Source organism: Mustelus asterias, chromosome 6, assembly GCF_964213995.1.
Source record: "Mustelus asterias chromosome 6, sMusAst1.hap1.1, whole genome shotgun sequence".
Classification (NCBI taxonomy): Eukaryota; Metazoa; Chordata; class Chondrichthyes; order Carcharhiniformes; family Triakidae; genus Mustelus; species Mustelus asterias.
Genome location: NC_135806.1, coordinates 130,931,131 through 130,957,274, shown reverse-complemented (window position 1 = coordinate 130,957,274; position 26,144 = coordinate 130,931,131). Strand labels below are relative to the sequence as shown.

The following is a 26,144-nucleotide window of genomic DNA, read 5'->3' as shown; positions in this document are numbered from 1 at the left end:
CGAAAGTTTTCCCAATCCTTTGGCCTATTACTAATCTTTGCAGCACTGAACCTCTTTTCATTCAATTTGATACCATCCTTCACTTCATTAGTTGGCCACAGATGGTGCATCGTTTGCATAGTGTCTTTCATTCACAGTGGAGTATATATACTATTGTGAATTATGAAATACTTCCTTAAATAGCTGCCACTGCTTCTCTTCCCATTTAACCAATTTTCCTCAGCCAACTCTGACTTTATATCCTTGTAATTGCCATTATTTAAGTTTAAGGGGTGAATGTATGCCTGTATCATGATTGGGAGCAGGGGAGAAAGAGGGAGAGGGGGTCGTGTCAGACAACCATCGGGGCCAGGGAGTGATGGGGGCTACGTACAAGTGGGTCCAGGGGATATGGGGATCAGTCATGTTGTGGGGGGGGTTGTGGGGTGGGGGTGGGGGGGGGGGGTCCAATGTCCGTGGGGGCCAGAGGGAGTCTGTATTTGGCCCAGGAGGGATCCAACAGGGGAGCTGATTTATTTTAGTTTTTTTTCTGCGCATGCGCAGTTTGAGGCTCCGATCGGAGCTGCAGGTTTTTGGGCATGTTAAGCCCTGCCCACTGCCTTCTGTAGCGAAAAACAGACTCGCCCAAAATTTTGCAGACGGAGTGTTTAAGATTGGGCCTAAAAACACGACCAAAAAACGGATCTGGAACTCTCCCGGTTTCATGCCTGCCCGAGACTTAGAAAAAAATCTAATAAAATCCACCCTCTTAGTGCAGGTGCAGTTGCTCTGGGTCACATCGGTGTCCATCAACTCCCACATGCTTCAGCTGCAGCACAGCACCCGTCTTGCCACATATATTAAGTTTCATTTGACTAACTTGTTTTCACGTTTAGAAATTTTACTCAACAATTGCCTGTAATTATGTCAAGTTGTTTAACTATAAATTTAACGCAATACTTACACCACCCCGTTACCAGTTTAAAACTACTGCCCTTGTTTAGAGAGATAAAATCTTTAAAAAAAAAACTCACTAAACAGTCACCTTCTCACCTAATTAAAGCCCTGAACAATCGCTAGCTACTGGAGGTTGAAAAAAAGATATTAAAAGACTTCCTTTTCTGCAATGAGTTCACACCAGGTTAGTGCATGTATCTCATTGCACTCAGGCCTTATGTGATCATAGAACCCCTACAGTGCAGAAGGAGGCCATTTGGCCCATCAAGTCTGCACTGACTCTCTGACAGAGCATCTTACCCAGGCTGACCCCTCCCCAGCCCACCGCCCCATTCCCTTAACCCCATGCATTTACCCTGCAAATCACACTAATTTGCACATCTTTCATACTAAGGGTCAATTTAGCATGGTCAATCGCACATCTTTGGACTGTGGGAGGAAACCGGAGCACCCGGAGGAAACCCCCACACAGACATGGGGAGAACGTGCAAACTCCACACAGACAGTGACCCAAGGCCGGAGCCAAACCCGGGTTCCTGGCGCTGTAAGGCAGCAGTGGTAAGCACTGTGCCACCATGTGCCCTATGGGCACTGTGCGATGGGAACATCCCCTCTAAGCCACTCACCATCCTGACTTGGAAATATATTGCCCGCTCCTTCACTGTCGCTGGCTCAAAATCCTAGAACTCACTCCCTAACCGCACTGTGGGCGTACCTACACTACATGGACTGCAACGGTTCAAGAAGGCAGCTCACCACCATCTTCTCAAGGGCAATTAGGGATGGGCAATAAATGCTGGCCCTTGCCAGGGTTGCCCGCACTCATTGAATCAATAAAAAGAAGCATAACCTGTCTATCGTTGTAGATAGCTGAGTGAAGCATTATGCGCAGTTCTGGGGGGTGGATGATGAAGGCAGGGAGAGGGGGAGTTGGAGGTGATGCAAATTGAACCTGGGGCCACATTCAGATCAGCCACGATCTTATTGAATGGAGGAGCAGCTTCAAGGGGACGAATAGCTCACTGCTGCTCCGCATTCTGATGTTCTTATGATCCTTTCAATCCCAACTCATTTATTAACCATGACTCAACTTCATGTCATTTTAACCAACTTCTTGTGATCATGGAACAGTCCCCTATGTTTCCAGTAGAGGTCACACAACAGCAGTCCAGAGCAGGGAGCCCGGACAAATTCTCCCCGAGAAATGAAGGTTAATTGTATTCCAGTTTCGGCACGGTGGCATAGTGCCAGCAGATTTATCACAGCGCCAAGTACCCAGGTTCGATTCCCGGCTTGGGTCACTGTCTGTGCGGAGTCTGCATGCTCTCCCTATGTCTGCCTGGGTTTCCTCCGGGTGCTCCTGTTTCCTCCCACAGTTGAAAGATGTGCGGGTTAGGTTGATTGGCCATGCTAAATTGCCCCTTAGTGTCAGGGGGATTAGCAGGGTAAATACACGGAGTTGCAGGGATAGGGTGGGATTGTTGTCGGTGAAGGCTCAATGGGCCGAACGGCCTCCTTCTGCACTGTAGGGATTCTATGATCTGATTGCTACTCTACTGCTCTCCAAGATGCTGAAAGCCCTCAATCATCCCCATCCCTGCTCTCCACATTTAGCCACATTTAGCGCAATTTGCTTAAACCCATCCTTACCCCAGAGGGAATGGTCTGGGGAATCATTAAAAGAATTTGCTTCTAATTAGGACTCAGGCAAGTAGTGTACAGACGGAGAAAAAAACTACAATCAGAGTCGGAATGTTCTTGAAATAAAAAAGCTTTTGACCAGCTGAAACTGTTTAAGTATTTTTATTATATCTTGCAAAACAATGACAATATAACAATAAAATTGCTTTGATATATCGTAAGAGAATCTATAAAATGGGGCACTAAATGGTTTTTATATTAAGTTTTAAGATGTCACAAATAATAACAGCACTGATAAGTGTTACTTGAATGTACATTTTGGAACAGGTAAGTTCATAGTTGCTGGGAAGACAAGCTGTGCAGGATCAAGACAGAATTACAGAATTAGTTCGGATAAATATCAGTAATTTATGTGCATTTGAGCTTGTTCTTTTAGCAGCAAGAAATTAAAAGTATGCCTGTTAAAAATGACTGCTGCTAAATAACAATATACGACCATCTTGTGAGAAGGGCAACAGAAGCTGTTGATTCAAAGGCTACATTGAAGCATGTGTACAACTGAGTGTATTTTAGTGCTGACATTATCTAACAGGGTTAGACAGGGTAGATTCAGAAAGAATGTCCCCGATGGTGGGGGAGTTCAGAACTAGGGGTCATAGTTTGAGGAGAAGGGACCTTTTAGGACTGAGGAGAAATTTCTTCACCCAGAATCTGTGGAATTCACGACCACAGAAAGTAGTTGAGGCCAAAATGTTGTCTGATTTCAAGAAGAAATTGGATATAGCTCTTGGGGCTAATGGGATCAAGGGGGAATGGAGGATCAGGATATTGAATTCGATGATCAGCCATGATCAAAATGAATGGCGGAGCAGGCTCAAAGGGCTGAATGGCCTAATCCTGCTTCTAGTTTCTATTCGTTTGGGTCTACAAACATAGAACATTATTTTACAATTGCTCATAGGACATTACAACTCTTGTACAGTGAGTCACAACCTATATAGGTTTCTAAACAAAAGTTAGAAGTGTTCTGTACACAGGGAAGCACTTAATCCTTCATTTGATTCCAGATGGTAAAAGGCTTTCCTGCTGTTGTTAGATTTCCTTCTTATTGAGAATTGCAAGGAATCACAAAAGAAATCTTTGGTCCAAAGAAAATGTCCCTGAAACAGAACAAGATTGGTGGTCAGGTGAAATGCTGTTAAATGTCAACAGTTCCTTTAAGGTGACATGTCAGCTTTGACAAATACTGTCGGCAATAATTGAGTGGCGATGGTTAACAAGTGGCACCAGTTAATGGTTGGTGCTAATCACTGATGATCAATGAATGGAGCTAGTTAATGAGTGGTGTTAGTTAATTTTAACAGACTTCTCCAACTCTGGAAGGCATAGCACCCGACTGCAGTCCTATCTTCATGCTGCATCCACACAAGCACACACAAATGATTCCAGTTGTGGATTTGCTGTATTGCGATTGTGGGGACTGCTTCCTCCCTTGTCTTGCACAGGGACACAACAACTCAATGTTCTACCCAAGGTTAGTGTAATAAGTTCACATAGGCAGAAGTCCCTTCACCAGAATCCCTTTATATACAATTCCAACAGCAGTACACAGAGTGCTATCAGTCAGCAGTCTGCCTTCAGGAGTGCCAGAGGAACTGACACTCCCGGTTATACACAAAGTAGAGTCTCCCTGATTGGCCCATCAATTGGTCTCTTAATCAAGGACCTCTTTTATGGTCCAACCAATTAAACAAAATCAAATTAACTCAGGGACAACTCAAAAGGGGCAGCTCCTTAAAAGGAAGGGAACCGCCCGAAACAAAAGGCCTTTTCCTCGGCGGTGGGAGGTGTGGGTGGAGTTGGTGGATGGGAGGCTGGTTTGTGTGGTGGACTGGGCTTCGTTCACTATCCTTTGTCTGCTCAGCAGTGATGTGGATTATAGAGACTGCACTATAAAGATAGTCAGAAGCTTTTTCCTAGGGTGGAAGAGTCAATTACCATCTATGTTAAAGACTTAGACAAAGAGACAGAGATCTTAAGTTTTTAAACATTCTTTCACAGGATGAGGGCATCACTGGTTAGGCCAGCCCTTGTTGCCCATCTCTAGTTGCCCTTGAGAAGGATGGTGGTGAGCTGCCTTCTTGAACTGCTGCAGTCCATGTGGTGTAGGTACACCCACAGTGCTGTTAGGGAGGGAGTTCCAGGTTTGCTGTCAATACAAAGCTAGGTAGAAATGTAAGTTGTGAGGGGAACACAAAGCAAAACAGACAGGTTAAGTGAAGGGGCAATAAGGTGGCAGATGGAGTGTAATGTGGGCGAACGTGAGGTTATTCACTTAGGTTTGAATGAAAAAGTAGCATTTCTTTCAAAAGACATGAAACTTATAAATTATAATGCTCAAATATTCATGTTAAAAAATACAATTTAACAGAATTCAATGAAACCGGATTAAATTTGTAATCTCTTATTTAATCTCTTTGTAATTGCTTAGCTAAAATCTGTACATATACATGACATGGCTGCAAGCTGTGAGTGACCACACAATGACATGCTCGGCTTCGTATCAATGAGTTATGAGAATGGGTGGCATGGTGGCACAGTGGTTAGCACTGCCGCCTCACAGCGCCAGGGACCCGAGTTCAATTCTGGCCTCGGGTCACTGACTGTGTGGAGTTTGCACATTCTCCCTGTGTCTGCGTGGGTTTCCTCCGGGTGCTCCGGGTTCCTCCCACACTTCAAAGATGTGCGTGTTAGGTTGATTGGCCATTGCTAAATTTCCCCTCAGTGTCAGGTTAAATAGGTAGGGTAATGGGGAAAGGGTCTAGGTGGGATTGCGGTCAGTGCAAACTCGATGGGTCGAATGGACTGTAGGGATTCTATGAGTTAATAAATAGAATTCACTGAACTTTGAATTAATTTCAGGAACTGTTGCTGTGCCAGAGATCTCATAGAGCATTTAATCTAATTGCTGTGAAGTGTGTCGACTTAGGACATTCAGATTTCCATAACTTTCAGGCTTAAGATGAAACTCAAACGTTTGCGTGATTTAACAGGTTCCTTGCCATTTTCTCTATGCATTGGTGAAGGATATAATAGACAGTTAAATGGGTAAGATGGGTATAGAGGGACATGGGCCAAACACGGGCAATTGGAACTAGCTTCGTGGTTAAAAAAAGGGCGGCACGGACAAGTTGGGCCGAATGGCCTGTTTCCGTGCTGCAAACCTTTATGACTCTATAAATACACAGTAGTTATTCATTGCAGGATTGGTTAGGGCGGTAGACTTCACCAACATACTCATTTCCATAAAATTAGTGCTCATCTCTTCCGACACAAATGCAATTCTGTGATTCCTGACCACTGGTCTTCTCCTGGAGAATAGTGAGCCCCTGAGATAGGCTAGCAGTTCATCCAGTGGCTACCGATTTACTGAAATACTTCGAGAGAGAGAGCTGGATCTGATTCTAGCCGGTGCTGAGATCACCTCATACTAAAAGTGGTGCTGCGGAGCATGATGAGGACCAGCGATCTCCTGGACTGGATTTGATTGCTTAAAGTGTTTGGGGAAGAACTTCCCAGATTTCTTATCTAAAATTAGGTGGAATTTTGAATTTTTCTTTGCCTCCCAGGTTTTCAATAGGGATCCAGATAAAGTAATGCACTTGGCATTGTGAATGTGTGTGTGACAGAATGTTTGATGTTGGACCTCTTCAGTCCCTTGTCATTCACTCCACCTCTCTCCTTGCCTATTCGCTGAGGCTAAAAGAGCCTGTTTCTGCCTTTCTGTTGTATTTGACCAAGGTGAACTGCTGACCACATATCCCCACTAAGGCCCCCTATTTCCAACTCCACCCCCGCCCCACTTCAGCTGGTGCTGAAATCCTCCTCCATTCCTTTGTTACCTCCAGACTTAACTATTCCAACACACTCCTGGATGACCCTCTGTCAACTTTAATTTGTTCAAATCTCTGCTGCCCATGTCCTAACCTACACCACGTTCTGTGCGCTTGTCAGGGATGTGTATCGGCTGACAGTCTGCCAATACCTCGATTTTAAAATTCTCATCTTTATTTTCCAAATCTCTCCATGGCCTATCTCTGTAATCTCCTCTGGCCCCACAAACCTCTGAGATCTCCACGTTTCATTCATTTTAGCCTCTTGCACATCCCTGGTTTTACTTACTCCACCCTTCGTGGCCGTGCCTTAAGCTCTTGAGGCTCCATCCTCTCGAATTCCCTCTCTATAACTCTCCTCCTCTCTAGCTCACTTTCCTCCTTTAGGCCACATTTACCTCTTCAGTCAAGCTTTTGCACATCGGCCCTTGAACCTCCTTGTATGATTTGGTGTCAAATTTTGTTTGATAATTCTTTGTGACAGGTTTTGGGTCCCTTAAAGAGTGCTACATGGATAGAAGTTATTGTTGTCCATTGCTGATTTTAACATAATCTATCTGTGTCACTAATTGTCTATCAATTACACAGTTAAAGAAAATAAAAGACTCTTACAATGTCACTCAAAAATGTCTCAAAATGCCTTGAATGCAGGTTGTTGCATACATGTAGCATGTTTGATGTTGAAAATGTCTCGGGGCACTTTACAAAGGGAACAGAAAGAAAGTAATTATAGCTAAACGAGCAGTTGTCTAGACATTGGGGGAAGGAATGAGTAGGCCACTAAAATCTTGGCAGAGAGGATAGATTTGGAGAAGGTTTTTAAAGGTGGAAAGACTTGGAGAGAGAGAGTTTGAGGGTGGTTGGTTGAAGGAATAAAGAAAGGAGAGGATGCATTGAAGGTGAGAATCAGAGAACTGAAGGATGCATGTGTATAGTGCCTGTCAAATCCAAGGCCCAGACTTTGCATGAAGAATAACAATGAGATTATTGGTCTTCACTCTTCTTATGGAGTAGATTGGATAGTGAGTCTGTACGTGTGCATTCAAACACAGAAACCAGGATGTTGTCCGCTTTTAAGAACGGACATAGGAGCAAGAGTAGACCAGATAGCCCATTAAATTTGAGGATTTGAGTTTAGAAATAGGGATGTTTAACTGCAATTGTACAGTGTATTGGTGAGGCCACACCTGGAGTATTGTATGCAGTTTTGGCGTTCTTATCTGAGGGAGTGCAGCGAAGGTTTACCAGGCTGATTCCTGGGATAGCAGGTCTGTCACATGAGGAAAGACTGGCTAGGATTATATTCATTGGAGTTTACAGAGTGAGAGGGGATCTCATAGAAATTTATAAAATTCTAACAGAATTAGACAGGGTAGATTCAGATATCTGGCACAGTCGGGACCATGCTGGAAACCGGCGGGAACAGCAGGTAAATCATTTAAATCTATTTTTAATCTTGGGGGTGTCTGTCGGGGGTGGGGGGGTGTCTGACTCCCATGGGGAGGATCTGCCGGGGGAGGAATCATCACTGCTGGGGTGGGGGGGTTGGGTGGGGGGCGGGGGGGGGGGGGGGTGGGTGGAGGGGTGTTGGAGATCAGGGCACTCCTGGATGGGGGGGATTGGGGGTCGGGGCTAGCCTGGAAATGCTCGTGGGGGCCGAGATCGGGCCATGGGGGAGGATGGCACTGTGGAAGGTCCCTTGCTGGCCAGTAATTGAAGTGGTCAGCAACGTGCAGGCTGACAGTTCAGGGCCAGTGTGTATGCGCAGAGTTCCGGAACTTTCAGACTCTGGCGTGAATAGGCCCCACACCCTGAGCTTATAATGAGTTTCTCGAGTGTGACCTCTGCATTGCACAGAGTGTGGGAGATTGCAGTCTGAACTCCCACTGAAAAAACAATCGTGATTTACACCAGTTTTCCTGCAAATTTAGCACTTAGAGGTTAAGCACTTGGAGATCTTTCTCTACACCCGAGCTATGACTGGAACACTACATTCTGCACTCTCTCCTTTCCTTGTCTATGAACGGTATGTTTTGTCTGTGTAGCGTGCAAGAAACAATACTTTTCACTGTATGTTAATACATGTGACAATAATAAATCAAATCAAATCAAATTGGGAGAATCGCCCCCCCCAAAAGTCTATCTATCTCAGTTTTAATTGTATTCAATGAAGGCACATCCACAATCCTCTGTAGATTCACAACCCTTTGAGTGAAGAAATATCTCAGACGTAAATTATTGGCCCCTTACCCTGAAACTTGACAGATGGAATATAACGTGAAGTCATGCACTTTGGTAGGAAGAATAAAGGAGCTGAATATTATTTAAATGGAGAAAGACTGAAGCACAGGGGGGTTTGTGGTCCTCATGCATGGATCACAAAAAGCTGGCATGAAAGTTCAGCAGGTAACAAGGAAGGCAAATGGAACATTGGCCTTTATTTCAAAGGGAAGGGAGTAGAAAAATGGGGAAGTCTTGCTAAAACTATATAAGGTACTAGTTGGACTGTAGGCAGTTTTGGTCCCTTTATTTAAAGAAAGATATATTGGTGTTGGAGGAAGTCCAGAGGAGGTTCACTCAGTTGATCCCGGAGGGATTTTCTTATGAGGAGAGATTGAGTAGGCTGGGCTTGTAGTCACTGGAGTTTAGAAGAATGAGAGGCGACTTTACTGAGATATATCGGATTATCAGGGGGCTTAACAGGGTCGATGCTGAGCGGCCATTTCCTCTTGTGACTGAACCGAGGATCAGAGGGCATAATCTCACTGTAAGGGGGTCACCCATTTATGAAGGCGATGAGGAGGAATTTCTTCTCTCAGAGGGTAGTGAATCAGTGGAATTCTTTACTGCAGAAGGCTGTAGAGGCTGGGTCGTTGAGTATGTTCAAGGCTGAGCTAGACAGATTTTTAATCAATCAGGGGATCAAGGGTTTATTTATTGTTTATTTATTATTCACAAGTAAGGCATTAACGCTGCAATGAAGTTACTGTGAAATTCCCCCAGTCGCCACACTCCAGCACCTGTTCGGGTCAATGCACCTAACCAGCACGTCTTTCAGACTGTGGGAGGAAACCGGAGCACCCGGAGGAAACCCACGCAGACACGGGGAGAACGTGCAAACTCCACACAGACAGTGACCCAAGCCGGGAATCGAACCTGGGTCCCTGGAGCTGTGAGGCAGCAGTGCTAACCACTGTGCCACCGTGCCGCCCACCATGGAGTTATGGGGATAAGGCAGGAAAGTGGAGTTGAGGATTATTCTGGACGATTCTCCCATCGCGACCTGCAACTTTTCTGGCGGGTCAGGCTGGGAGATGCGCGTCATCAACCTTTTTCTGGGATTTGGACATGTGCCGGGAACATACGCGCATCTCCCAAAGCCGGAGAACAGTCAGAGTCCGGACCACGCTGGAAACTGGCGTTTAAATATGCTTAGCATTTCATTATCGGGAACTTGCCGGTCCCGATTGAATCTCCCATCCCGCCAGGAGTACTTCACTCCGGCGGGGTTTAGAGTAGCTCCCCACATTCGGGGAACTAGTGGGAGACCCCATCGGAATGAAGGGGGGGCAACTGGGGCCTCCCAGGGGGTCAGGCGGTGGGAGGGGTGGTGCCCTCTGGGCATGGGCACCCTGGCAGTGCCAGCCTGTGCCCTCTGGCCCTGCCCAAGGGGCAAAGTGCCCAGGAGGCACACTGGCACTGCCCATCGTGCATCAGGCAGTGACAAGGGGGTGGGACCTACTGTGAGCGGGGCAAACGGTGGGAGTGGGGGGCCCTGCTGCCACTCTGCAGACAGGATCAGTCTGGGATGGAGGGAGGGAGGGCAGCGATTGGGGTGGGCTGGGGAGGGGGGGGGGTTGATCTGCCGGGGTGGGGGGGGGGGGCTGTCTCCCAGAGGCGGTTTAACCCTGAGAGGGGGGTCTGCTGGGGTGAGGGGGTGGGGGGATCGCCACTGCTGGGTGTGGGGGGCTGGACATCGGGACACTCCGGGGCAGGGGGGGGGGGGCGGTCAGGGCTGGCCTGGGAATTGTTGTGGGGGCTACGATCGGGCTGTGGGGGTGGGGAGGGGATGGAGGGCAGCACTGCAGGGGTCCAAGGTTGGCCAGCAATCGAGCTGACCAGCAAACGGGGAGACTGACAGATCGGGGCCACTGCGCACGCGCAGAGTTCCAGAACTGTCAAATTCCGGGTGTGAATAGACTCCGCCCCACTGAGATTCACGATTGGGACCTCTGCAGTGCACAGAGTGGGGAGATTCGAGTGTGAAGTTGAACTGACAAAACAGTCGTGATCTAGAACAGTTTTGCCACCAATTCAGCACTTTTGGGAGAATCGCCCCCATTATTTCAGATCAGTCGTGATCTCATTGAATGGCTGAGCAGACTCGATGGGCTGAGTGGCCTACTTCTGCTTCTACATATTATGATCAGACTGTTTCCCTTGTTCTCAATTCCTCAGCCAGTAGAAACAACCTCTCTCTCTCTCTCTACCCTGTCAAATTCCTTCCGAAGCTTGAATATTTCAAGGAGATTACCTCTCATTCTTCTGAACTCTTGGGAATATAGACTTAATTTACTCAGCCCCTCATCATAAGATAATCTTCTCATTGCAAGCCAGTGGACCTTTGCTGAACTGTCTCCCAGGCGAGTGTATCCTGCCTTAAATATGGCAAAATTGCACATGGTTCTCCAGGTGTGATTTGCTCTCCATCTCCACAACCTTTGGATCCAATGTCCACAGTAGACTTGGCATTGAGATCCATGTAATGGCATAAAGTTGTGGCATTACTCACCAGTTACCCACTAAACATGACAGAAAAGGTTAGGCTGGTGCTTTCAAACGTTCGTGAATTTCTAACGCCATGATAAGTCTCAATTAATGTCAAACAATCTCTTTGGCACTGGAAGTTTACTCTTATAAGAGTGGAATCTCATTCTTTCAGAATTTAATTATTGTTTGAGATTTTTTAAAAATTAAATTATTTTGACTTTGCCTTTCCATCTCTTTCCCTCTATTTTGCTTTCTATACAATTGTACAATGAATTAACTGATATTTCCTGATGTAATCATTCATTCTAAGCAAGACAGGGTGGTTGTTATATTACCAATTCATATTATGTCTGGATTTCTTGAAAAACAAACAAAAATACAATTTTATAATTGTTTTTGTGAGAAATTAAAAAGAAGGAAATAGCACATTCAATGGAAACCCTTGTATGGAATCACAATATTTTTCATACGTATTTTAAATGTTAGATTCTATCTATCTCAGTGACAACTTTAGAGGCTGGACATTACATTGCTTGTCCTGCTGCTCAAGCCACAGATCTCCTGTGCAAGGTGCCATGCTGTAAAGGCTCCCTTGTAACTATTGGCCAGAACTTCCAAGGAATGCCGCAGTTGGACTACAATAGAACCCCAATAGTGCAGAAGGAGGCCATTCAGTCCATCAAGTCTGCAGCAACTCTCCTTAAAAGCATCTTTTAAAAAATTAATTTGTGGGACATGGGCGTCACTGGCTGGGCCAGCATTTATTGCCCATCCCAAGTTGCCCGACGGCAGATAAGAGTCAATCGCATTGCTATGGCTCTAGAATCACATGTAGGCCAGACTGGGTAAGGATGGCAGATTACCTTCCTTAAAGGACATTAGTGAACCAGATGGGTTTTTCCGACAATCAACAATAGTTTCATGGTCATCGGCAGATTCTTAATTCCAGATTTTTAAAAATTGAATTCAAATTCCACCGGCTGCCGTGGAGGGATTCGAACCCGGGTCCCCGAAACATTAGCTGAGTTTCTGGATTAATAGTCGAGTGATAATACCACTAGGCCATCACCTACCTAGACCCACCCCTGTAACCTCTTGTATTTAGCATAGCTAATCCACCTAACCTACACATCTTTGGACACCAAGGGGCAATTTAGCATGGCCAATCCACTTAACCTGCACACCTTTGGAGTGTGGGAGGAAACCCGAGCACCTGGAGGAAGCCCACACAGACACAGAGAGAATGTGCAAACTCCGCACAAACAGCCACCCAAGACCAGAATTGAACCCGGGTCCCTGGCGCTGTGAGGCAGCAGTGCTAACCACTGTGCCACCATGCCACCCCTATTCCACTCCTTTTTACAGATGCTGGAGTCCAGCTGCACATCTTGCATCCAAGCTTCTGACTCAGGCCTCCTCAGAAAAATGCAGTGTAGCGGGTTCCCAAGGCCTTCCATATGGAATAGCAGAGTCAGAGGAAAGGAAGCCTTAAAGCAAGTAGGTTTAAATATCCCAGCCACTTTGAGAAGGGGGGAATAAGACGGAGTGGGGGAAGTAGTGGTGGGGTACTGGGAGGAGGGAGGTGCTGTTTGGGCGTATAGTTGGGGTCGGGTCAGGGATTAGTTGCGGGACTGGGAGGGTGAAGGGGGGGTGGTGACGGGGATATGGGTGTTAGTTGTGGAAGCAGGGGGGTAGTCTTGGAGTTCAGTGGGAGTTTGGGGGTGTCACGAGGTGGTTGGGGGATCAGGAGGGTGGTCAGGTGGGGAGGGGTTGGAGATTAATCATGGGGTTCATCTAGATAGTTGGGCATACTGGGGGAGGAGGGGGGGTGGGTGGGGTTAAGGAGGCAGTCAATACTATAGTTGCCCGGGAGTTAAAAGTGGTTTAAATTCCTAATTTTTTTCCTGGGTAACTATTCTGCGAAGAGAGTCAGAATCATCCAAAGTCTCTCATTTAAATTGGAATTTCAGATGGAACCCAGCATAGGGTTGCATCAGAAGTTTAAACTTCCCAGGCAATTCCTGTCCTTGTGTTGGGACTTCCAACCGGTCCCCCAGACATCATCTGGGGTACCCCCCCCCCCCCCCCCCCCGGGTACCACTCCCCTGGAGCTTGGCAGTTCAGGGCCAGTAATTCACTGCTCAAAGGACCATTAACTGTCTGATTTCAGCTCTAAGTAAGAGGAAGAGCCATTCCTCAGCACTGACCACAAAGTCTGGGCTGGTGACTTTATGTAGATAAACAGAATTGAAACAAATCCCTCAAACAGGAATAACATTAAACTAGGTGACGTCTGTACATTGGCTGGATGTGGTTCGGGGCCACTGCTCATGTGCAGAGGCCTGCTGGTTTCAGCCTCTTGGGTGGGAATAGACCCAGCCCCCTGTAATCTAATGATATTCACGTTGGTGGCTTCTGCATTGCATAGAGTGTGGGAGATTCGAATGTGAACTCCCAGTGAAAAACCCAGCGTGAATTACTCCAGTTTTCCCCCAAATTCAACACTTAGAATTCTTTTGGGAGAATTCCGCCCAGGTGTTTCACACATGTCGGTGTAGACTCGATGGGCCAAAGGGTCTCTTGTGCACTGTATGATTCTGTGATTACATTATTGGCTGGTAAACACTTCAGGTACAGGGGATAATAGGCATTTTTTAATGCAAATTACTTACAAGTAACTCATTGCACGTGAAAGCTCCTCTGAGGGAAGGGCCTGAGGGTGTTTATTTTATTTATTAGTGTCACAAGTAGGTTTACATTAACACTGCAATGAAGTTAATGTGAAAATCCCCTAGTTGCCACACTCCGGCGCCTGTTCGGGTACACTGAAGGAGAGTTTATCATAGCTGATGCACCTAACCAGCACGTCTTTCGGACTGTGGGAGGAAACCGGAGCACCCGGAGGAAACCCATGCAGATACGGGGAGGACGTACAAACTCCACACAGACAGTGACCCAAGCCGGGAATTGAACCCGGGTCCCTGGTGCTGCGAGGCAGCAGTGCTAACCGCTGTGTAACTGTGATGTCCTCTGTGCCACTGGGATGTTGGGTAATAAGCTAAAAGACTCTCCATGTATACATAGAATTGGTGTTGTAGGGAAGAGCGAATTATAAATATTCAGTATCATTATTAAACTAGATTTGGCAGTATTTATCAGCGAATCGCAGTACAGTACAGGGAAAATAAAAGTGTGTACTAGTTTGGTAAGTGACTCATTTACTCCTGGCACTGTTCACAAGTTTAGTGGTTGTGTTAAAGCTGCTCCCCCTGGCGGTGCTGTGAGTTATGCTGCTGGCGGTGTTTGTAACAGGAGCGACTTACTTGGGACAACAAAGCAATTCTTGGAAATTGCAATAGCAGACGACCTCGCAGTCGTCCCCGGCCCAGAAGTGATCCACCAGCCCCTTGTCAATGGGTCGCAAGTGCTCGGTCCCAGCGGGGATGTTGTGGCAGCTTCTTTGACCCTTCAGCAGCTTTTTGTAGCAAGACATACGATTGGCAGGCATGGCTTGGGCAAGAAGCAGAGAGCTCAGAAGCAGAAAAGTAGTGAGCATTCTCATCTTTAACTGTGGAACAGAAGATGGCAAAGATCCTTTATCGACATATTGTATCTCAGAGACACATATAACATAACATCTGTCATATGTAATACATACTACATAATACATTACATATAACACATAACAACTTCGCAACCTCTGGACAAAAAACAGGCTGATTTCAATTTTGTAACTCCTTCTTGTAACCCAAATATTTACTTTAAAAAAGAAAAACAATTTAGGAATAATTTCTGAATGAATTCGACATCCACGTCCACCAACTCAGACGTGAGCTTGGGAACGACACAAGCCATTGAATTCTTTATTAACTGAAAGCCAATCTATTACACACGGATAGTCTTGCAACCCAGGCAGGAGTGTGGGTCGATCACTCTTTCGTCAGTCATTCTCAGCCAGACAGGGTGGTTGCTACGCTACCAATTCATATAGCAATCCAGATTTCTTGAAAAAAAACAAGCAAAAATAACATATATATATACATATATATCTGTAATGACTGCTCTTGTGAGAATTAAAGAGGGGGAAAGCACATTCAATGGCAAGAATATATGCAAACAAGACTGAAAAAAAGCATAATTGAATAACTATAGCCTAACTATAGCCTTTATTTCCAAATTAGCTTTGGATAGTCTTAAATTATGCAGATTTAAAACATAATTGGCTGGAGCAGCGATATATGTTACATTGAAGATTGCTCGCTAAGATACAGTTGCTTCTTTTTTTAATTTGCAGGATTTTGAATATAGATTTGTTTCTATTTATGCGGTTTAAAGACCACTTACCTTTCTGGAGTGGTGTGTGCCTACAGCTGAGCAAGGTAGATGTGGACTCCTATGGACTCTTAGACACTTTACCCTCCCTCCCCTCTCTCTCGGTGTGGGTTGGAAAAAGACACGGCCACAAACGGGGCTTTGTGTTGGGTCTCGGGTAATTGCCAAGGCTTGTAGCCAGCCAGTCAATCACACACACACACACACACTCTCTCTCTCTCTCTCCCTCCCTAGCTATCCAGGGATTTTAACTAGCCAGGATCTGCAGGGGGTGGGGGGTTGGTGGGGGGAGGATTACGTGTGGAGCGAGAAAAGAATCAATCCCTTCACTTTGGAAGGAAACTGCGATTGCACTCAGCAGGAGGGAAGAGATCGGGTCTCAGTCTGTGCATTATCTCCCGCTGCTGCAGGTTGCAGCTCAAGTTCCGAGGGTAGAATTAAGATCCATCCGGCTCAAAGCTCGCCTTTGTCTCCCGGTCATTTACAGACCTGTCTCTCGGCCAGTCCCCTCTATTGAAATGAAAGAAACCATCCACTTGTAAAGGAAACATTTGGAGGACGAGAGAAAGAGGAGCACGGGCTCTAGTGCAGCGAGCCAGTATAGGCCCGCCGGGCCGAATGGCTCTTGCGGTTCTATGATTTAATAATTCTGTCAGAGAGAGAAAAAAGGCTTAATTTTCACAAAAGGAGCGAGTTTCATTGTTGCCCACGTGTTTAAGTTACCTGGCTATTTCACTGTTGATCTTTTCAAGGCATGTGGCTTTGTATCCGGCGTTGCAAGTTATGTTCGATAGTAGCTTTAACCTCATCAGGCGTGAAACATAATTAATTTCTGGAGTGATTGCAGATTTTACTTCTTTCTTCGCCTGAAAGGAAGAAAAAACCTTGTTTCCCTAAACCAGTGGTTCCCAAACTTTTTTCACTGGGCCGAACTTTTGGAATAAAAATTTGCTCACGGCCACACAGAATTTTTTATTGACAAGTCAAAAAACAAAATAAAACAACTCCTAGCAGTGCGTGATTCATAACATAGAACACAACTACTTTATAATATGATCATGGGACATCCAGAAAGTATAAAACAATCACTTTGGAAAAATATCTAATCCAGCTTAGAAGGGCTAAAAGGGGACATGAGAAGACTTTGGCGGATAGGGTTAAAGAGAATCCTAAGGCGTTCTATAGGTATGTCAAGAACAGAAGGTTGGTTAGGGCAAGTTTAGGGCCAGTTATAGATGGCAGAGGGAAGTTATGTGTGGAACCGGAGGAGATTGGTGAAGCATTGAACCAATATTTCTCTTCGGTGTTCACGCAAGGGGACATGAATATAGCTGAGGAGGACACTGGGTTGCAAGGGAGTAGAATAGACAGTATTACAGTTGATAAGGAGGATGTGCAGGATATTCTGGAGGGTCTGAAAATAGATAAATCCCCTGGTCCGGATGGGATTTATCCAAGGATTCTCTGGGAGGCAAGAGAAGTGATTGCAGAGCCTCTGGCTCTGATCTTCAGGTCGTCGTTGGCCTCTGGTATAGTACCAGAAGATTGGAGGTTAGCGAATGTTGTCCCATTGTTTAAGAAGGGGAACAGAGACTTCCCCGGGAATTATAGACCGGTGAGTCTCACTTCTGTTGTCGGCAAGATGTTGGAAAAAATTATAAGGGATAGGATTTATAGTTATTTGGAGAGTAATGAATTGATAGGTGATAGTCAGCATGGTTTTGTGGCAGGTAGGTCGTGCCTTACTAACCTTATTGAGTTTTTTGAGAAAGTGACCAAGGAGGTGGATGGGGGCAAGGCAGTGGACGTGGTATATATGGATTTTAGTAAGGCGTTTGATAAGGTTCACCATGGTAGGCTTCTGCAGAAAATGCAGATGTATGGGATTGGGGGTGATCTAGGAAATTGGATCAGGAATTGGCTAGCGGATAGGAAACAGAGGGTGGTGGTTGATAGTAAATATTCATCATGGAGTGCGGTTACAAGTGGTGTACCTCAGGGATCTGTTTTGGGGCCACTGCTGTTTGTAATATTTATTAATGATCTGGATGAGGGTATAGTTGGGTGGATTAGCAAATTTGCTGATGACACCAAAGTCGGTGGTGTGGTAGACAGTGAGGAAGGGTGTCGTAGTTTGCAGGAAGACTTAGACAGGTTGCAAAGTTGGGCCGAGAGGTGGCGGATGGAGTTTAATGCGGAGAAGTGTGAGGTAATTCACTTTGGTAGGAATAACAGATGTGTTGAGTATAGGGCTAACGGGAGGACTTTGAATAGTGTGGAGGAGCAGAGGGATCTAGGTGTATGTGTGCATAGATCCCTGAAAGTTGGGAATCAAGTAGATAAGGTTGTTAAGAAGGCATATGGTGTCTTGGCGTTTATTGGTAGGGGGATTGAATTTAGGAGTCGTAGCGTTATGTTGCAACTGTACACAACTCTGGTGCGGCCGCACTTGGAGTACTGTGTGCAGTTCTGGTCCCCACATTACAGGAAGGATGTGGAGGCTTTGGAGAGGGTGCAGAGGAGGTTTACCAGGATGTTGCCTGGTATGGAGGGGAGATCCTATGAGGAGAGGCTGAGGGATTTGGGATTGTTTTCGCTGGAAAGGCGGCGGCTAAGAGGGGATCTTATTGAAACATATAAGATGATTAGAGGTTTAGATAGGGTGGATAGTGATAGCCTTTTTCCTCTGATGGAGAAATCCAGCACGAGGGAGCATGGCTTTAAATTGAGGGGGGGTAGTTATAGAACCGATGTCAGGGGTAGGTTCTTTACCCAGAGGGTGGTGAGGGATTGGAATGCCCTGCCAGCATCAGTAGTAAATGCGCCTAGTTTGGGGGCGTTTAAGAGATCCGTAGATAGGTTCATGGACGAAAAGAAATTGGTTTAGGTTGGAGGGTCACAGTTTTTTTTTAACTGGTCGGTGCAACATCGTGGGCCGAAGGGCCTGTTCTGCGCTGTAATGTTCTATGTTCTATGTTCTATGTTTAAATGTTTCTTTGATTGTCCTTGAATCTTCCTGGCACACTTGCCATCCTCTCTTGCCGCACCAGTGTGGCGCGCCACACCCTTTGGGAACCACTGCTCTAAACAATTACTGTAAGAAGTTTAACAACACCAGGTTGAAGTCCAACAGATTTATTTGGTAGCAAAAGCCACACAAGCTTTCGGAGCATTAAACCCCTTCTTCAGGTGAGTGGGAATTCTGTTCACAAACAGGGCATATAAAGACACAAACTCAATTTACAGAATAATGATTGGAATGCGAATACTTACAGCGAATCAAGTCTTTAAGATACAAACAATGTGAGTGGAGAGAGCATCAAGACAGGCTAAAGAGATGTGTATTGTTTCTAGACAGGACAGCCAGTGAGACTCTGCAGGTCCAGGCAAGCTGTGGGGATTACAGATAGTGTGACGTGAACCCAATATCTCAGTTGAGGCCGTCCTCATGTGTGCGGAACTTGGCTATCAGTTTCTGCTCAGCAACTCTGTGCCGTCGTGTGTCGTGAAGGTCGCCTTGGAGAACGCTTACCCGAATATCAGAGGCCGAATGCCCGTGACCGCTGAAGTGCTCCCCAACAGGAAGAGAACAGTCTTGCCTGGTGATTGTCGAGCAGTGTTCATTCATCCGTTGTCGCAGCGTCTGCATGGTTTCCCCAATGTACCATGCCTCGGGACATCCTTTCCTGCAGAGTATCAGGTAGACAACGTTGGCCGAGTTGCAAGAGTATGTACCGTGTACCTGGTGGATTGGTGGTGGATATGTATATACCGTATATGTCACTATACCGCAGGCCCACGGATAACCTCACGATGCTCCACTTCTCCAGCTTCTACCCTAAACATGTTAAAGAAGCCATCCCCTACGGACAAGCCCTCCGTATACACAGGATCTGCTCGGATGAGGAGGATCGCAACAGACACCTCCAGACGTTGAAAGATGCCCTCATAAGAACAGGATATGGCGCTCGACTCATCGATCAACAGTTCCGACGCGCCACAGTGAAAAACCGCACTGACCTCCTCAGAAGACAAACACGGGACATGGCGGACAGAATACCCTTCGTCGTCCAGTACTTCCCTGGAGCGGAGAAGCTACGGCATCTCCTCCGGAGCCTTCAACGTGTCATTGATGAAGACGAACATCTCGCCAAGGCCATCCCCACACCCCCACTTCTTGCCTTCAAACAACCGCACAACCTCAAACAGACCATTGTCCGCAGCAAACTACCCAGCCTTCAGGAGAACAGTGACCACGACACCACACAACCCTGCCACAGCAACCTCCGCAAGACGTGCCGGATCATCGACACGGATGCCATCATCTCACGTGAGAACACCATCCACCAGGTACACGGCACATACTCTTGCAACTCGGCCAACGTTGTCTACCAGATACGCTGCAGGAAAGGATGTCCCGAGGCATGGTACATTGGGGAAATCATGCAGACGCTGCGATAACGGATGAATGAACACCACTCGACAATCACCAGGCAAGACTGTTCTCTTCCGGTTGGGGAGCACTTCAGCGGTCACGGACATTCGGCCTCTGATATTCGGGTAAGTGTTCTCCAAGGCGGCCTTCACAACACACGACGGCGCAGAGTTGCTGAGCAGAAACTGATAGCCAAGTTCCGCACACATGAGGACGGCCTCAACCGGGATATTGGGTTCATGTCACACTATCTGTAATCCTCACAGCTTGCCTGGACCTGCAGAGTCTCACTGGCTGTCCTGTCTGGAGACAATACACATCTCTTTAGCCTGTCTTGATGCTCTCTCCAGTCACATTGTTTGTATCTTAAAGACTTGATTAGCTGTAAGTATTCGCATTCCAACATTATTCTGTAAATTGAGTTTGTGTCTTTATATGCCCTGTTTGTGAACAGAATTCCCACTCACCTGAAGAAGGGGTTTAAGGCTCCGAAAGCTTGTGTGGCTTTTGCTACCAAATAAACCTGTTGGACTTTAACCTGGTGTTATGAAACCTCTTACTGTGTTTACCCCAGTCCAACGCCAGCATCTCCACATCTAAACAATTACTGGCAGGATTGGAGAAAGTAGGTGAACTTTGCACAACTTTGCAAGTGTGGGAAGCACTAAGCCATTGCTGCTGCAAAAGGTATCTAATAGAGAAGGAATAATCATCGTGGTTTTGTCCGGATATATTTTGTGGTTATCGCTGCTGTTCCAGCTGTTTCACGTGTACCCACTACACGGTGACACTACTGGCCAGCGGTGTTTGTTACTGTGGAAACCACTTCCGTGCATGTTTGTCCGGAGCAGAGAACAAAACACCACTTTGGCACGCCAGCACTTTTACACCATCGCCAAGGCGAAATCACATCGCCAAGGCTGAGCTGTTTCCTTTGATGGTGAGGAGGCCCTCTGCTGACCGCTGGAAGATGCACAGGAACCCAGACAACCCATTTTTAAATCGTTTATTTATTAGTGTCGCAAGTAGGCTTATATTAACACTTAAGAACATAAGAACATAAGAAATAGGAGCAGGAGTAGGCCATCCAGCCCCTCGAGCCTGCCCCGCCATTCAATAAGATCATGGCTGATCTGATAGTGGTTTAGTTCCACTTACCCGCCCGCTCCCCATAACCCTCAATTCCATTATTGATCAGAAATCTATCTACCTGTGACTTAAACATATTTAACGAGGTAGCCTCCACTGCTTCAATGGGCAGAGAATTCCAGAGATTCACTACCCTCTGAGAGAAGAAGTTCCTCCTCAACTCTGTTCTAAACTGTCTCCCCCTTATTTTGAGGCTGTGTCCTCTAGTTCTTGTTTCCTTTCTAAGTGGAAAGAATCTCTCTGCCTCTACCCTGTCTAGCCCCTTCATTATCTTATATGTCTCTATAAGATCTCCCCTCAGCCTTCTAAACTCCAACGAGTACAGGCCCAATCTACTCAATCTCTCTTCATAAGCTAACCCCCTCATCTCCGGTATCAACCTGGTGAACCTTCTCTGTACTCCCTCCAAGGCCAATATATCCTTTCGCAAACAAGTTACTGTGAAAATTCCTTAGTCACCACACTCCAGCGCCTGTTTGGGTACACTGAGGGAAAATTTAGCGTGGTCGATGCACCTAACCAGCACGTCTTTCGAACTGTGAGAGGAAACCAGAGCTCCTGCAGGAAACCCACGCAGACACGGGGAGAATGTGCAGATTCTGCGCAGACAGTCGGCACAGTGGTTAGCACTGCTGCCTCACAGCGCCAGGGACCCGGGTTGAATTCCAGCCTCGAGTCACTGTGTGGAGTTTGCACGTTCTTCCCATGTCTGTGTGGGTTTCCTCCGGGTGCTCCGGTTTCCTCCCACAGTCCAAAGATGTGCGGGTTAGGTTGACTGGCCATGCTAAATTGATCCTAGTGTTAGGGAGATTATCAGGATAAATATGTGGGGTTATGGGAATGGGGCCTGGGTGGGATTGTGGTCGGTGCAGACTCGATGGGCTGAATGGCCCCCTTCTGCATTGTAGGGATTCTATGATTCTACAGTCTCCCAAGCCAGGAATCAAATCCGAGTCCCTGGTCTGTGAGGCAGCAATGCTAACCACTGTGCCACCCTTACTGATATTAAAAAAAAGACCTCAGGATATTTCTCCATAGGTGCTGTTCCAGGTGCTGTTCTTTTTGTGAATCAATCTTCTGCCGAGGCTGCTGGCTCCAGCTCTGACAAAGGGTCATCCTGACTCAAAACGTTGGCTGTAGTCTCTCTCCACAGATGCTGTCAGACCTGCTGAGATTTTCCAGCATTTTCTATTTTTGCTGCTGGCTTGTTGGTTTCTTCCATGAATCAAAACTCACTTTCAAACCAGCTCTGTCCTCTCAGACTTTGATTTGATTTGGTTTATTATTGTCACATGTATTAGTATACAAGTGGCGGCACAGTGGTTAGCACTGCTGCCTCACAGCGCCCGGGACCCGGGTTCGATTTCCGCCTTGGGTCACTGTCTGTGTGGAGTTTGCATGCCCTCCCTGTGTCTGTATGAGTTTCCTCTGGGTGCTCCGTTTTCCTCCCACAGTCTGAAAGACGTGCTGGTTAGGTGCATTGACCCGAACGGGTGCCAGAATGTGGCGACGAGAGGAGTTTCACAGTAACTTCGTTGCAGTGTTAATGTAAGCCTTACTCATGACACTAATAAATAAAACTTACTTTAGCTTTAACTTATTGTTTCTTGTGTGCTGTACAGACAAAGCATACCGTTCATAGAGTACATAGGGGAGAAGGAACGGAGAGGGTGCAGAATGTAGTGTTACAGTCATAGCTAGAGTGTAGAGAAAGATCAACTTAGTGCAAGGTCGGTCCATTCAAAACTCTGACAGCAGCAGGAAAGAAGCTGTTCTTGAGTCGGTGACCTCAAACTTTGTGGCCAGAATTTTACCTTGCCCATTTTGTCTTTTGCGTTGACGTACTGGGCTCCTCCAGCACTGAGAATGTGGATATTTGTGAAACTGCCTTAATTGCCCTCCACCATTTACGATTGGATGTGGAAGGATTGCGGATGACTGCTGATATAGTGGTTGTGGGATCACTTAGCTCTGAATGTAGCATGACACTTCCGCTCTTTAGTATGTGTGTAGCCCTCTGTTGTAGCTTCGCCATGTTGATTGTGTGGCGGTTGGCTATGGAACATGGGCTTTCAGCACAACAGCCAAGATGTTGCTAAGACCAATAGTCTTTGCTTTATCTAATGCAGCCAAGCGCATCTTAATGCCATGCAGAGTGAGCCAAATTGGCTGGGTAGTGATATTTATGCTGGCAACCTTGGGAAAAGCCCAGTCAGGATCATTCAGTTGTCATGTTTTGCTGAAGACTCTTGTAAACATTTTAACTTAGTCTCTTGCATACATGTACTAGCCCTACAAACGTAGTCTCATTCCACTCTCAATAATAATGCAGCACCTTGAGTGTGCAAAGGCAGACTTTTGTCTGCTTCCATAGCTAGTAAGTCTTGGAATAGGTCTCTAGTCTCTCATCAGGGGGTTATACCTTGAGGAACGCCACTTCACATCAAGCATGGCTCAGCACGAATCTCTCCCACTCCTACCGCTCTCTCATGTTGGAGTTGATCATTGCCCGACATTTATGTGGCATGAGCATCACTTGTCGCTCACAGGCCCAGCCCTGGATACTGTAATTAACTTGCAATCCAGGTCAGAAACTCCCAAGATGCTTTATGAAGTCAGCCTAGACCGTAAGACCATAAGACCATTCTTTACGATTTACATAGATGATTTGGAGTTGGAGACCAAGTGTAGTGTGTCAAAATTCACAGATGACACTAAGATGGGTGGCAGAGTAAAGTGTGCAGAGGACGCTGAAAGTCTGCAAAGGGATATAGATAGTCCAAGTGAGTGGGCGAGGGTCTGGCAGATGGAGTACAATGTTGGTAAATGTGAGGTCATCATTTTGGTAGGAATAATAGCAAAATGGACTATTACTTAAATGGTAAAAAATTGCAGCATGCTGCTGTGCAGAGGGACCTGGGTGTCCTTGTGCAGAAATCTCAAGGAGCTGGTTTGCAGGTGCAGCAGGTAATTAAGAAGGCAAATAGAATTTTGTCCTTTATTGCTCGAGGGATGGAGTTTAAAAACAGTGAGGTTATGTAGCAGCTGTATAAGGTGCTGGTGAGGCCACACCTGGTCTCCTTACTTGAGAAAGGATATACTGGCACTGGAGGGGGTGCAGAGGAGATTCACTAGGTTGATTCCAGAGTTGAGAGGGTTGGCTTCTGAGGAGAGACTGAGTAGACTGGGGCTATACTCATTGGAATTCAGAAGAATGAGGGGAGATCTTATAGAAACATAAAAGATTATGAAGGGAATAGACAAGATAGAAGCAGGGAAGTTGTTTCCACTCGCGGGTGAAACTAGAACTAGGGGGCATTGCCTCAAAATAAAGGGAAGCAGGTTTAGGACTGAGTTGAGGAGGAACTTCTTCACACAAAGGGTTGTGAGTCTGTGGAATTCCCTGCCCAGTGAAGCAGTTGAGGCTACCTCATTGAATGTTTTTAAGGCAAGGATAGATAAATTTTTGAACAGTAAAGGAATTAAGGGTTATGGTGAGCGGGCGGGTAAGTGGAGCTGAGCAGGCTCGAGGGGCCAGATGGCCTACTCCTGCTCCTAGTTCTTATGTTCTTATAAGTTTTGCACTTTGAATTTTGCCATGGGTAAGCATAAGATTCTCCACCCCAGATATGATTCAAATGATCCTCTAGGAAGCTTTTATCGAACAAAATTGATTTAAGAATACAGTTAACACATAGAAAGAAAATTAGCAATAACTTTTACCAATTACAAAGAAGAAAAAAACCCAATTCTGATATTGAATAAACCTTAACAGCTCAATGTACTGTTCCAACACAATAAACGTCTTACAAACACACACCCCAGTTTCGGTTTAGCATATAGAGTAAGTATGCTCACGTGATGCTGGATCTTGCAGCTTTGCAACACCTGCTGTGAATGAGTCCTTTGGATGGAGAATTGAAACCCTGACTTCCCCATTCTGGAGCTCCCGGCACACCTCGAGGTAGAGATAGAACCACTGCTGGCCTCTAGCTTTTAGCCAGCAAACCACTGACAGCAAAATCTTTCACTCCAGAGAGGCAAGAAAGACTGCTTCCAAATATCCAGCAGAATTTCCAATACCAGGGAGAGAGACAAAAACAATCTTTGCAGTCTGGAGTCCAACAGCTTCTAACTAAAAATTGGCAAGTCATGTCGCAGCTTTATAGAACCTTAATTAAGCCGCACTTGGAATATAGTGTTCAATTCTGGTTGGCACATTACCAGAAGGATGTGGAGGCTTTAGAAAGGGTACAGAAAAGATTTACCAGGATGTTGCCTGGTATGGAGGGCGTTAGCTATGAGGGGAGGTTGGAGAAACTTGGTTTGTTCTCACTGGAATGATGGAGGTTGAGGGGTGACCTGATAGAATTCTACAAGATTATGAGGGGAATGGACAGAGTGGATAGTCAGAAGAGTGGAAGAGTCAATTACTAGGGGGCATAAGTTTAAGGTGCGAGGAGCAAGGTTTAAAGGAAATGTACGAGTCAAGGTTTAAAGGAAATGTACAGAGGGTGGTGGGTGCGTGGAACTTGCTGCCGGTGGAGGTAGTGGAAGTGGATTCAATAGTGACTTTTAAGGGGCATCTTGACAAATACATGAATAGGATGGGAATGGAGGGTCCCTGGTAGGGTAGGGGGTTTTATAGAACCTTAATTAAGCCGCACTTGGAATATAGGCAGGCAGCACGGTCGGTGGAGGCTTGGAGGGCAGAAGGGCCTGTTCCTGTGCTGTAATTTTCTTTGATCTAAAACTCAAACTAACTCTGGATTTCCCAACAAAGAAAAAAAACCATTCCAAAGCATCTGACCTGCCAAACAGTTGTCAATTAACAATTCGGAAAGGTTGTAAACTCCAGGACTTTGCATTAGGCCCAAATTAAAAATAAAAAGAAGCCCATTTATATGCCTTCAACAGACATCATGGCAATGATACCAAAGAAAACAGCAGAGAAACAGGATTGAAATACATTCCTTAAAGGCACAGTA

General features: G+C 46.1%; 2 protein-coding genes across 2 annotated transcripts in view; both read right to left on the bottom strand.

Annotated features, from left to right (window-relative positions):
* Positions 1 to 2,730: 2,730 nt before the first annotated feature.
* LOC144494687 (uncharacterized) overlaps positions 2,731 to 26,144 on the bottom strand; it is a 42,605-nt gene continuing 19,191 nt past the window's right edge. The window contains exons 3-6 of the mRNA XM_078213888.1: positions 16,296 to 16,438; positions 15,585 to 15,711; positions 14,564 to 14,808; positions 2,731 to 3,737 (exon numbers count right to left, since the gene is read on the bottom strand). Of these exons, the coding sequence (XP_078070014.1) occupies positions 3,683 to 3,737; positions 14,564 to 14,808; positions 15,585 to 15,711; positions 16,296 to 16,438 (570 nt within the window). The 3' untranslated portion in view covers positions 2,731 to 3,682. The remainder of the gene's footprint in view (positions 3,738 to 14,563; positions 14,809 to 15,584; positions 15,712 to 16,295; positions 16,439 to 26,144) is intronic.
* hand2 (heart and neural crest derivatives expressed 2) overlaps positions 25,081 to 26,144 on the bottom strand; it is a 71,259-nt gene continuing 70,195 nt past the window's right edge. Inside the window, exon 3 of the transcript XR_013498237.1 lies at positions 25,081 to 25,206. The gene's annotated coding sequence lies outside the window, so the exon portion shown is untranslated. The remainder of the gene's footprint in view (positions 25,207 to 26,144) is intronic.